Source organism: Brassica oleracea, chromosome C4, assembly GCF_000695525.1.
Source record: "Brassica oleracea var. oleracea cultivar TO1000 chromosome C4, BOL, whole genome shotgun sequence".
In the NCBI taxonomy this organism is placed as follows: Eukaryota; Viridiplantae; Streptophyta; class Magnoliopsida; order Brassicales; family Brassicaceae; genus Brassica; species Brassica oleracea.
In genome coordinates this window covers 39,482,701-39,495,443 of record NC_027751.1, presented here as the reverse complement: position 1 = coordinate 39,495,443, position 12,743 = coordinate 39,482,701, and the positions used below count along the sequence as shown (strand labels likewise).

The 12,743-nt window shown below is 36.8% G+C and overlaps 3 protein-coding genes across 3 annotated transcripts; 1 reads left to right on the top strand and 2 right to left on the bottom strand.

Annotated features, from left to right (window-relative positions):
* Positions 1-2,203: 2,203 nt before the first annotated feature.
* On the top strand, positions 2,204-2,917 carry LOC106337738 (probable calcium-binding protein CML45). The gene has a single exon (XM_013776866.1). It carries the CDS (start codon positions 2,311-2,313, stop codon positions 2,899-2,901), a length of 591 nt encoding a protein of 196 aa, XP_013632320.1. The 5' UTR covers positions 2,204-2,310; the 3' UTR covers positions 2,902-2,917.
* A 125-nt stretch (positions 2,918-3,042) lies between these two features.
* Positions 3,043-5,294, bottom strand: LOC106337737 (pentatricopeptide repeat-containing protein At5g39680-like). Its single transcript, XM_013776865.1, has one exon. It carries the CDS (start codon positions 5,225-5,227, stop codon positions 3,083-3,085), a length of 2,145 nt encoding a protein of 714 aa, XP_013632319.1. The 5' UTR covers positions 5,228-5,294; the 3' UTR covers positions 3,043-3,082.
* Positions 5,295-10,597: 5,303 nt separating this feature from the next.
* On the bottom strand, positions 10,598-12,036 carry LOC106340454 (BAHD acyltransferase At3g29680-like). Its single transcript, XM_013779333.1, has one exon. The coding sequence runs from the start codon at positions 12,009-12,011 to the stop codon at positions 10,758-10,760; it is 1,254 nt and encodes a 417-aa protein (XP_013634787.1). The 5' UTR covers positions 12,012-12,036; the 3' UTR covers positions 10,598-10,757.
* Positions 12,037-12,743: the final 707 nt, after the last annotated feature.

Sequence of the window (12,743 nt, the reverse complement as noted above, 5' to 3'; positions counted from 1 at the left end):
GCTTCCCATCTGGCTCCTTTTTGATAGGAAGTAAACCTTTTCCAGCAAACGCCGATTTCCCTTGAGTCCATCCCGACTGAAAAGGCTTCTTTGGATGTGCCTTCTCATACAACCTCCCCAACATAAGACACTGACGAACTGACACTGGCTGAAACATACGAATATGCATCTGTGTGTCAGTGCGTAACCCTGCCAAATAAGCGCTTACAAGGTAATGCTCAGGTAGATTGACTCTGGTGCGAATCAACTCAAACCTCCCATGGTATTCGACGATACCATCAGTCTCCTGCAACTGTTTCAACTCCGCAAAAGGATCATCCAACAACTCCTCAAACCGTTCAGTTAACAGCATCAAATAAGTTGGCCAATCTTGTAACAAATTCCAATGAGTCTCAGATTGTAATACAGCGCGATGCCAAGTAGCGGCGAGGCCATCGAAGTGCATCGAAGCTATACCAACTTTCAACTCCTCAGGCGTCTGATCCATGTAAAAAAAATTGATCTACCTTACAAAGCCAATCTTTCATCCCTTCTCCATTGAAACGAGGAAAATCCAGTTTCGTTAAACGCGTCATACCAGAATAGTGAGGAATCATTCCTCCGCGACCGCGACCCGGATCTGGATGCATCATCGTAGGAAAATGTTCCGGTTGATGGTTATCACTAGACGACGCGGTGTCTTTCTGAGCCACGATCAGACGAAGCGTCTCCGCGATATCGCTGATGTGTTGATCGAGCTTCGCGCTCAACTTCTCCGATTGATTCTCCAACTTGACCTCCAAAGCTTCGATTCGAGCTCCGAAAGCTCCTTCTGTCTCGCGAATCTTCGCCTCCTTCATCTGAGTCTGCGATCGAGTTTCCGTCATCGTCCTCCGTAGAATCGTCGAAGCTCTGATACCTTTGATAAGAGATAAACGTCACTTTTGTATTATAAAGATAGAAATGGAATCCAACGTTCGTAAACACCGATTCCTACTCACAGTGATGATCTTCCAACAATGGAAATCAACAAAGATGAGAATCATCCCACAGAGAAAGATGAGAGAGAAAGTGTAACAAACTTTTACAAATTTCGAATGAATCTAAAAACGAAAAGTAAATTGGTTTATATCTTTGTATTTCCCCTCTTCCTTGTGACGTGTCCTTTTTACTTCATTTACTATAACATCATGGTGAGAAAACAGTCAGTAGTTTTTTGTGAAGAGAAGAAAATCACTATAGTTAATTTTGGAAATTAGTTATATATCTTAGAGAGACTTAACTGCTTCTATGTTTTCAGATTACGATCGTCTCAGGCTTATGTATACTTCCCGGTCCAAAGGGAAAAGTATCACGTTTGTTTGAAAATAAAATGTTTTGATGACTCTTCAGTAGAAAAGGGCCTACTAAAGTGTACAAACCTGAACAAGAGAGAGAGAGAAAGATAGGGGGAGATAGGTGAGTATTCTTCGATGTCAAGGTTGGGATTGGGGTTTATAATCATTTTTGAAAGTCATTAAAGTTGGCTTCTCAGTTGAAAAAGGTTATTTTTTTGTCAAATTTTATTGATAACCTAAAACCAGATACATATGATCAAAACAAATTAGTTGGTGATTGCACTACTTTCATCTCAATAACACAAGCTGGCAGTTGATTGAGTACAATCTCAAAACAAAAGCTGATGGCCTAACTATTATAATCCCGAAAAGAAAAGAAAAAAACTATTACAATCCCGGAATCAAACACGCAAAATACTTACAACGACAACCTTAACTAGACAAGGCAAAAGCCGATCGAACAACATTAACTAGCTTAAGAAATAACAGTCAAAACAGTTATCTAAGCATATTCTTGCACGAAAAGGTTAAGCATAGAAAAATGATCTTGTCCCCAAGTTTGCCGTAAAAGAAAAACATGACAATTTGTAAATTTCTGAAACTAGTATTTTTAAAACTGAAATGTATCACACGGTAAGGCACGATGAAAGCGAGACGTGACATCCCTATTAACAATGATACCTTTCATATGTCCAGAATAAAATACACTTAAATCATAAAAATAGAAAACTGATCAAACTTTCCTTCAAATATGTCCAAAAGTACAACTCCCATGAAATGGTGCAGCACAAGAAATTTCCCACTCAACTTTTACTTATTCATTTCTTAGGCAAAGTTTCTTTGTGAGTTTCCTCTTTCCTAATCTCTTCTTCCAGCTGCACCTTCCTCACTTCATGCATTTATATATAACACTCATATCTCCCACATCTCCTTCACACACATTTCATTTCATTTTCATTTGCTAAGTTTTTAGTTTCGGAACATAACCAAACTTATGACTGTAAACCACTTATACAGTCTTATAACCATGGAAAAGAGTTCCTTGTCCCAATGCCAACACTCTTCTGCTTTCCCTTTGTTTGGTCTGGTGGATATATTCCTCAACGTGTTTTTCAGATGGGTTTGTTTCGCTCAGATCCTTTTCTCCAGGTGTTGCCCACTTCTTCAACACCAACAGTATGTTTCCGAGAAGAAGAGCAAAAATCTCGAGGTTCAGAGCTCAATCACACACGATGATGTTCTTTGCATAGAAGATGCAGAGATGGTGATGCAAAGCTTAGGACTTATCCCCGACACAGAAAGCTTAGGACTTCAGAAACGTTACACTGCTGAAGAGCTTTCTAATCTGTTTGAAGAGAAAGAGCCGAGCTTGGAGGAAGTGAAGCAAGCTTTTGACGTCTTTGATGAAAACAGGGATGGGTTTCTTGATCCAGTAGATTTACAGAGAGTTTTGACAATCCTTGGCTTAAAGCAAGGATCTTACCTTGATAACTGCAGGAGAATGATCAGCTCGTTCGACGGAAACAAAGATGGAAGAATCAATTTCCATGGATTTGTGAAGTTCATGGAAAACAATCTCTGCTAAAATTATAGTTTCTGAAGTGACAAATCTATCAACTTCTGTAAGAGTTATCAAACTTTAATACCAAAAGCTACTATAGACTATTGTCACATACATGAATAGGTTAAGCCTGAAACCTAAACAAAAAATTGAACTAGTAGACACTATTTACACCTATAAAATAATGACTAACAACTTTAAGTCTTCACCAGTAATCACAGCAAGAACACTGACCATTTTGGAAATGGTGGAACCGGTTGGAATCTCTGACAACTATCAACCGGTTCGAGAGCCTCGAGATAAGCTGGATCGCAGAGTGACAATCATCACATATCCTCACGTTCTTAGTCACGTACAGTGGCGAGTTCTCTGGCGTTTTCATCAGACCATACGCCACAGCTAGCTTCTCGCTGTGATAAGAGAGGTTGCTCTCACTCTGCTCTGCGTCTACATCATGGTAACCCCCAGCAACATCAGGAGAATACCCTAACGGCCTAATCTTCGACAAAACCTCCTTCACCTTTGCGTAAATCAGCACAATCTCCGAGTGTTGGTTATCCTCCGAAAGAAACGTATGCGTTTGGTTCCGTATACATATCCAGCTCACTCCAGGCTCCTTCTTGACTCGCCTCTCCTTCATCAACGAACGCACTCTCGCCACACCGTCCCACTCTTTCGACTTGGCGTGTATATTAGATAACAATATGTAAATCCCTGAGTTGTTCGGATACATCTCGATGGCGTACTCCGCAACCTTTTTCCCTAAACTGTAGTTCCGGCGAACGTAACAAGCGTTTAGCAAAGAACTCCATGCAACAACATCCCATTGGACCGGAGCTTCTCTCATGAAACTCTCAACCTCCTCAAACAATCCCGCCTTGCTCAAGAGCCCAACGACGCATGTGTAATGCTGCAAATTAGGCTCAACGTTAAACCGTTTCATCAAATGGTGAAAGTAGTAACGGCCTTGCTCCACGAAACCCATATGGCTGCAAGCGTGCAAGACGCCGATGAAAGTTATGCGGTTAGGGACCTCTCCCGCTACCATCATCTCCTCAAAGACCTCAAGCGCTTCTTTCCCTAGTCCATGATGTGAGAATCCACATATCATTACGTTCCAAGTAATAACATCTCTAAAATTCATTCCTGAGAATGTTTTCCACGCGTCCTGGATGCTGCCGCTCTTGGCGTACATGTTAACCAACGCGTTGCCAACCATTACATGGCTCCTAAAACCGGATTTAACGACAAGGCCGTGTAGAAGGCCGCCGTGTTTCAGAAGACACAGCTCTGCGACTGAGTTCAACAAAACAGCAAAGGTGAACTCGTTAGGTGGGACCTCATCTCTGTTTTCCATCTTTGCAAACAGATTCAGAGCCTCCTCGTAAGACTTGTTCTGGAAGTAAGCGTCCATGATGGACGTGTTCAAGACAATGTTTTGAGCGTGCGTCGTACTACCGTCGTAAACTCTCTGAGCGTATAAGGGTTTACCACATTTGCCATACATGTTAATGAGTGCACCACTTACATTAACATCACCGCAGTGGAATCCAAGCCGTACCATTCGGCTATGAACCTGCCGAGCCATGTTTAAGTCTCTGAAGCTAGAGCAAAGCTTTAAAGAAGACATATACGTAACTTCGTCCCACACCAAATCTTCTTCAATAGCCATTTTTCTCAAAACCTCAAGGGCTTCTCCTAAAGCACCACCATGCTCTAAGTATCCACTGAGAGCGGAGTTGAAAGCAAGAAGATCACAATACGGAAGATCATCCAAAACTCTGATAGCCTCTCTTGCTCCAGAACACGAAGAATACATGTAGAGAAGAGTGTTGCGTACATACTCATGTGACGTCAAACCGTGTTTAAGAAAACATCCGTGACACTGCTTACCTTCTTTGATTCTCCCAGAGCTTGAACAAGATTTAATAACTACAGTGGCTACGAACTCATTAGGTTTTGATTTGAAGGAAAGAAGCATGCTTTTGAAAAGCTTTAAAACTTCGGAGTCGGACCCGGAATCTTGATAGCCTTTCATCAACGTACACCAAGAAACCACGTTTCTCTCAGGCATTGAGTCGAACAGCTTGCGTGCACGATGATGAGCTTCCCCGCGTTTAGCGTAGAAATTAATCAGAGAGTTGATCTGCCATGCGTCCTCAGGTCGAGATAATAGGTCCTTGACGATCAGATGAGCGTGAATGGATTCTCCAGTTTTCAGATAACTTAAGTTAGCACAGAGTTTCAAGAGATTATTAAGGCGTGGAAGAGCTTCGGTTGGTTTGGGTAATAAAGACGTGAGTTTATCCCATTTTACCTGCTGTCGTTCTATCAAAGACACGGCGGACATGGCTCTTCTCCGACAACACTAAAAATGAAGCTCTGTTTTTGAGCGCTAGGGTGGGTGTCCCATCAGATTTTCAGTTTAGACCATCCTTATCAGGGTCTCTTAAAGCCCCGTATTTAGTGTTTTTAGATTTTTTCTAAAAAATAAATTACCTAATTAGTTAAGCAACGTTGCTTAATTAGGCCTAGAAGAGACGGATCTTGTGGGACGCGTGTCACACTCTCCCGTTTCTTTCTCTTTCTCGAAAGTTATCTCCTCTCCTTCTTCACCGATTTATGCACCGAGATCCTCCAAGCTCACGGCTGGGGCTCAAGCTCAAGTATGTTTCAATCGCGATAATCTGATTCAGAGTCATATACTCAATCTTGACATCTCTAATCGCTGTTTCTTTCGCGAAATTAGGGATTTTGTGATTGGGTTTCACAAGAGGAAGAAGAAGAGAAGAAAGGAAGCTCAGAAGTAGCAGGAGGAATCGTTGAGGCAAAAGCGTATCGAGGCTCGTAAGAAGGTGAAGATTAGGCCATTGCTTTTCAATTGAAACCTTTTCGTACTGGTTTTGTATCATTCATCATCTGTGCGTTATAGATTAGGTTGTAACATGAACTTCTTCTGAATCATTTTGATGAAAAGTTTGAGTTTTTAGTTTGCTTAAAGCTTGTGTTTTTATTTTGCTTAAAGGTTACTTACTCTCCCAGACTTCTTTCTATTGGCCTAAGATTTTTTTTTGATAAGTATTTTTTTTTGGCCTAAGATAGTTTCTTGCTGTTCTGAAATATTGTATATGAGCTTTGCAGAGGAAATTGGAAGAGATGATGGTCGCTGGGAATGCTGAGGAAACTGAAGATGTAGAAGCTGAGGTGGAAGATGCGGAGAATAAAGAGGCAGAGCTTGATGCTTTTTTATAATGATCATATTAGATTAGATGTTTAGTTGAGTGGCTTTTTCTCTGTCAATGTCTAGTGTAAAGCTTGATGCTTTTGATGGTGATCTGATTAGATTAGAGGTTGAGTCTGAATCTATAGTGTAAAGCTTGATGTTCTTGATGTATAGTGTTTGTTTATGTCACTGTCTTTGTTTCTTAATCTTTCTCGTGTCTGAATCTTTGTTGTGTTTGTCTTGTTCTTCTTCTGTTTCTTAATAATGTTTCATGTTTTTATGTTCATTTATCTGCTCATTATTTTCAGGTGAAGAAGAGTGAAAGAGTAGCATTATGTCTTATCCAGGGAGACCAACAAGGGAGCCGGCATCTCAGGTAACATAGAAGCTTTCATCTCAGGTAAAACAATAATGGTTCCTTTATATGTTTTTATTAGGACATTTGAGTTATTTTGTCACAGATAAGAAGACTTTGTACTTGTGTTTTGTTTTCTTATGTCTTGTTTTCTTGTGTCACGCAGAAGAAGACTTTGGTTATGTCACTCTGTTGTGAAGCAAGTCTAGTTTTTGGTCTCTTGTTTTGTTGTGTCATCGTGTTGTTTTGTAGACTGCTTTTTTTGTGTCACCCTCATGTATCACTTTTCTATTTTGTAATCTTGTGTACTCAAGGACTTGTGTATTCACGTGATTACTAGTGACTTGTGTACTCTGATTCTCTATATAAAACTAAACGACCAAACATTTTGATCTCATGTTCTACCGTCTCACCAAACCAAAGAGTAAACACAAGTTCATTTTCTTTCCTTCTCACCATACCAAACAACCAAAACATTCTGATCGCATGTTCTTTCTACCATCTCAAGTTCTTTTTTTTTCTCAAGAACAAACATTGTCATATTCTCTCTTTAATCACCATATATGGCTTCTTCTTCTCAAAATACTTTAGATGAATCATTTGATGATACATTTGATCAAATATTTTATCAACATTTTGATCAAACCTTTGAGAATTTTACTATTCAAATTATTATCGTTTATTTTACTAATCTTTGTTTTCATGTTTTTATTTAAAAATCTATGTTTTAAATATTATCTTTTACTATGTTTTATTTAATCAAAAAATTTTAAGTTTAATAAAAAAAATATTTAATATTTTTTTTTAACCTTTAATTAAGAGACTTGCATTGGACCATATAAATGTTCGGGTCTGTTAGCTAAGTCTCTTAAATTCACATTAACTACCTAATAATATTAAAAAAAACATTTAAGAGACCCATTAATCATGCCCTTAGTTCCGGTTGGAACTAATTTAATTTTATGTGACTATTATATAACATTAAAAATGAATTTACAATTTGGCTAAAAAATGAATTTACAGTAATACACAATGGTTTAATAAACCGATTTTCCAATTTTAACATAATTATATTTATTTGTAAAAAATTTAAAACTAAAAAATATGATCCTATGTTATAACTTATAACACATATTAAAACTCAGAAACATATTTTGAATTTATATTAAAATTTTCTTTTACGTGGATAAATGTAAAATATGGTTAACATCTCAAAATACAGCTTCATATTATAATCAAAAATTTAAGATCCGAACTGAAATTCTACAAATATAATAAAAGTGCAATAATGTAATTTTTAATATACTATTTATCATTTAAATTTATAATATTTTTTAATGAGGTAATAAATTCTGCGAATTACGCAAATAAAAGTATAGTTGTTTATTGAATGACATGCATTTAATTTATGGAGCAAGTTAGGAAATATGACAATGATCTCAAATAGTCATTTTTAAATTTTTATCACCAAAAGATTTTTAAGGAAAAAAATGACTAAAAGAAATTTTATTATAGATATATAAATATAAATAAAAAATAAAAATTATATAGTATCGGATTATATATTTTCAAGTTTTTTATAATTCTTTTTGAAGCTGTTTTGAAATTATTCTTTTCAAATTTCTTTTTTAAAATTCGAAAATGGTTTTTGAAAGTATTTCAAAATTTTTATTTTTAAATTTTAAATATTTATTTAAAAAGATTTAACCTCACTACCAAAACTCCATATCTTAACTCTAAAGCATAAGTATATATTAGTTAACACTATGTGTATAAGCGTATTTACCGTTTAATGAAATTTTTTGAGCCGTTTTGGTAAAAAAAAGCTAATAAAAGGGAATTTCTCTGAAATACAACCAAATAAATAAAATAACACCTTTGCACTGTTGTCAGAAAGCACATCGCGTATATTGTTAGAGTTCACAACGAATTTTAGATTTTCAGGCTCATTAGATAGTGCGTGGCTCTATTTTCAGGCTCATTAGATTGTGCATTACTCATTACCACTGTCCGATGCTATTAAAAATTAAGATCATAAAACCATGTAATAAAAAATTAATACATACTTTTCAATGATAATAATAGTATAAATTACTATAGAATAGGATCATATAAAATTAAATTAACGAACAAAATATTAATTATAAAAAAAGTTTTTGAACAAAATTATTAATTAAACTTTTATCGATAAATTTAATAATTAGTTTTTAGATAAAATAGCTAAGTCAATAAAAGTTTCTTATGTCATATTTAAACAAAAGTAAAGTTTTATAAAATTAGCTTTAAAAATATTTTAGAAAATAGAAAATACTTTCTCAAAAAAAAAAAAAATTTAGAAAATACATCCAAAACTATTGTTGTCAACCACTTCAATTACTCCAATTCATTAGTAATTAACAATTATCTATATTTTGTAACTTAAGAAATCCATGTTTTATCATAAATCCATGTTTTTCTTTATCTTAACTACCACAAAACCTTTTTATAGTATAAACTCATGCTTTTATTATGCCCTTGATCTTAAATAAAATGATGCCTTTGATTTTTAAAATTATTTTGCTGTCCTAAGCAAACGTTTTTTTTCTTCTATAACTGAGGGCCTGAGGCACGGGCCTAGTCTCTCTACCTATGTTTTGGAGCACATAACAAAGACGCAAGTCATCAAATCAAACCAGAATAGCAAATTGGAAATACATGTAATCGACATCCATGGGTTTCTTTGCTTTACTTATTTATTTTCTTTAGTTGTTTCAGATATTTGTTTGGGTTGCAAATAACAAGAGAATTAGTCTTCATAGTGTTAAGAAAACCATCTCTTTCATTTTCCATATTCCCAAGTTTATAGATCTTCCAAAGGTAGAAACCATTCGAATATTTGTGAATTCGGTTTTTGGTTTATATGCCCATGCTTAGTTAATGTCAAGGAGTCCTTAGGTGTTCCGGCCTAGAAAAAAATGCCCATTAAAGAATAAAGCAAGCTAGGACTCAAAATGAAGTTAAAAGGATGATCAAGTGAAACACAGATGTGAAGAAACGAACTAATATTAATCCGAAATGATCGACAGAGTCAATCATCTGTGATCAAACTCAGTGGCAACTCTAGGATGAGCTAAAGAATTTTTCAAAAAGGACTAAGTTGATTTGAAATAAATGCAACTAATATTAATTTAAGCGGAGTAACTAAAAGCTTTAAAGTGATCTATATTATTACCTAAAACATGCAGCACTAATATATAACATGCATCAATAAAACTAGAATTTGACTCACATAATTGTACGGATATTATTTTCAGTTGATTAAATTTAAAAATAATTATTTATTCAAAAAATATTTAAAAATGACTATGTTTTTAAAAATTATATGATATTATTTGCTCATAACTCATTTATCATGTGCTAAATTGTTAGAAAGAAAATGTTAGCATAATATAACTTAGTTGTCATTTTCTAAATTTATGGTTTTTATTTATATTTTTTATTATTTAATTATAATATTTTCATTTTATATTTGAAAGATAAATGAATTTTCTTTCAAAAAATATTTTTGTAAATGTAATTTTTTATAAGTTTTTAAAATAATCAATTAAAATTGTTATTATCATTGAATATAATTATTTTTGACATAATTTGAGTTTTCGTTTACATCAAAACTTATCATATTTTAGGACAATTTTAATTTAAAATGTAATTTTTATATTTTTTAAATAAATTCTAAAAATATTTTTAAAATATTTTGTTATAATGTTTTAAAAAATATTGAGTTGCATTTCAAATAAAAAGGTAAAGATATTAAAAATATTCTAATTAAAATATGTAAATTTAATATAGTTTAAGGAAATGGTCAAAATAAAAAAAAAATTACACATAAAAAAAATCATGATTTTTGTTAAGTGGGCGGATCATTATTTATATGATATCGCACACGAAAATTTTTTTTCGGTTTTTACAATTATCTAATTAACTCTATATACTCATTTTTTTATATTTTTTTATATGATATCACATATTCGTAAAAAAATAGATAGTTTAAGATGCAAAAAAAAATATTTACTTAATGAATATAATATGAACGAATATTACAAATACAACATTTAATAAAATAAATAATTAAAAACTGAAAATTCATATCCGCGGGGTCTAGTTTCAAATTATAAGACAAGAGGAAGAACAAACAATAGACAACTAATTCTTAACTCATACACTCCCATTCATTTTTAATATATTCCTACTAGTTTTCTGTTCTGATTCTTATAAATCTCAAAGAGTGAGCCAAGAATAGTGTCCATACGTAATGGTGCATAGTTAGAGGCCGTTTTTGTATAAAGAAAGAAAGATGTTCATCTCACTCTTCTCCAAGCACAATCCCATCTCCACACCATCTTGCCCATTCTTCCTCTCCGACAAAGAGAAGAATCCCTTGGTGCGGTCAATGGTCACGAGATCAGTTTTAGCAGGTCTGCCCCACCCGAAATCTACTCCATATATCCCTAACCGGGGTGACCCTGCGATTGCCCCAATTTGTGCACCCGGTTTAATTTTCTTCACTCCACCCACATAGTTCATGCAGTGTGACTCTATCTCTCCCGAATCCAAACCATGTACTGCATCGCTTAGGATCTCTACGACCTTGACAAAACCATCTTCTTCAGAAAATTCCCTCGCTTCATATCCGAACAAACCTATTGGAAACACGCAGTTCCCGAAGTAAGTATCCGGAACTCGCGGACTTAACCGGTGCCTGAAATCCGCTGCGACCAACAAACCGACCGGTCTGTTTGCATCGTCTTCACATGCCTTCACCACCCAAGTCCAAGCGTACGCAAAAGCAATGACGTAAGTTGACAAGCGCAGCTCGAGTGGCCTAGTTGACTCGTTCTTGACTCGCTCCTTGAGTTTTTCTATGTTCTCTCGAGTTAGCTCAACCGTGGCACTGATGGTGTCAGCAGTTATCTCAGGTGCCGGGGATGGATTCAGCGTCCTCATGATGTTGTTCCTGTACTTTGCCGACATTCCCAAGATCTCTTCCTCCAGTCTGGTCGGAATGTTGATGACCGTACGATCGAAACTAGGAGTTAGTTCCTCGGGTAGAACAGGTAAATTCTTAGTAGCTTCATGTTCCTGTAATCGACAAACGTAAGCCCATGATTTTATAAACATCAAAAATACCTTCCCGTCGACAGCACCGTGGTGCGATGTGACGCCGATGCAGAACCCTTGGTTTGGGAAAAACGTGATCTGCAGAGAAAGCGCAGATGCTGAATCATCTGAGGCTTTCAAAGACGGAACAAAGGAACGTAACTCTGCCGCCGGACGCAGTCCATCTCCTGAAACGCAGGAGAAATCTGCCTCGGTCTCTGCCACGGTAAGCGTGGTTGAGTCGCCCTGGGAGAAGAGGATGCAAAGCTTTGGATCTTGAGCGTCCCACGTAAGGCGGCCAGCGAGGGGAGAGTAGTGGTGGAGGGTGATGGAGAGAGAACGCTCGAGCTTGGGGAAGATCTGGGAGTAAAAGGACTCGGCTGATAACTCGTGGAGTCTGTAGAAGATAACTCGTTGCATAGTGGGTAAGTTTTTCCATGGCAAGTCAAAGTGTGACAACCCGCCCCGTGGGAACTACCTGTTCTGTGGGCCTCAGGCTCACAGCGCTGCAGCGCACCGATCTCAACCCCTCCATTATGAGTTCTCTCTAACTCCATAATTAGGTTGTTGGTGAGCCTCGAACCCAGAACCTCACCCTTTAACAGCATTCTCACTGGACAAGCTGTCACCAATTGACCTGCATATCAATTGGTGACAGCTGTCAATTGGTGACAGCTTGTCCAGTGGGAATGCTGTTAAAGGGTGAGGTTCTGGGTTCGAGGCTCACCAACAACCTAATTATGGAGTTAGAGAGAACTCATAATGGAGGGGTTGGGGTCGGTGCGCTGCAGCGCTGTGAGCCTGGGGCCCACGGAGCAGGTAGTTCCCACGGGGCGGGTTGTCACAAAAAAAATCAACTTTTTTTTATGACAACCTGCCCGTGGGACCCAGGCTCACAGCGCTGCAGCGCCGACCCAACCCCTCCATTATGGAACACCTTCCATAATTAGGTTGTTGGTGAGCGTCGAACCCACGATCTCACCCTTTAGCAGCCTTCCCACAAGACAAGCTGTCACCAATTGACTTCAATTGGTGACAGCTTGTCTTGTGGGAAGGCTGCTAAAGGGTGAGATCGTGGGTTCGACGCTCACCAACAACCTAATTATGGAGTTAGAGAGAACTCATAATGGAGGGGTTGGGGTCGGTGCGCTG

Coding starts and splice junctions, on each gene's coding strand:
- LOC106337738 (XM_013776866.1), top strand. CDS start 2,311: ATGACTGTAAACCACTTATACAGTCTTATAACCATGGAAAAGAGTTCC.
- LOC106337737 (XM_013776865.1), bottom strand. CDS start 5,227: ATGTCCGCCGTGTCTTTGATAGAACGACAGCAGGTAAAATGGGATAAA.
- LOC106340454 (XM_013779333.1), bottom strand. CDS start 12,011: ATGCAACGAGTTATCTTCTACAGACTCCACGAGTTATCAGCCGAGTCC.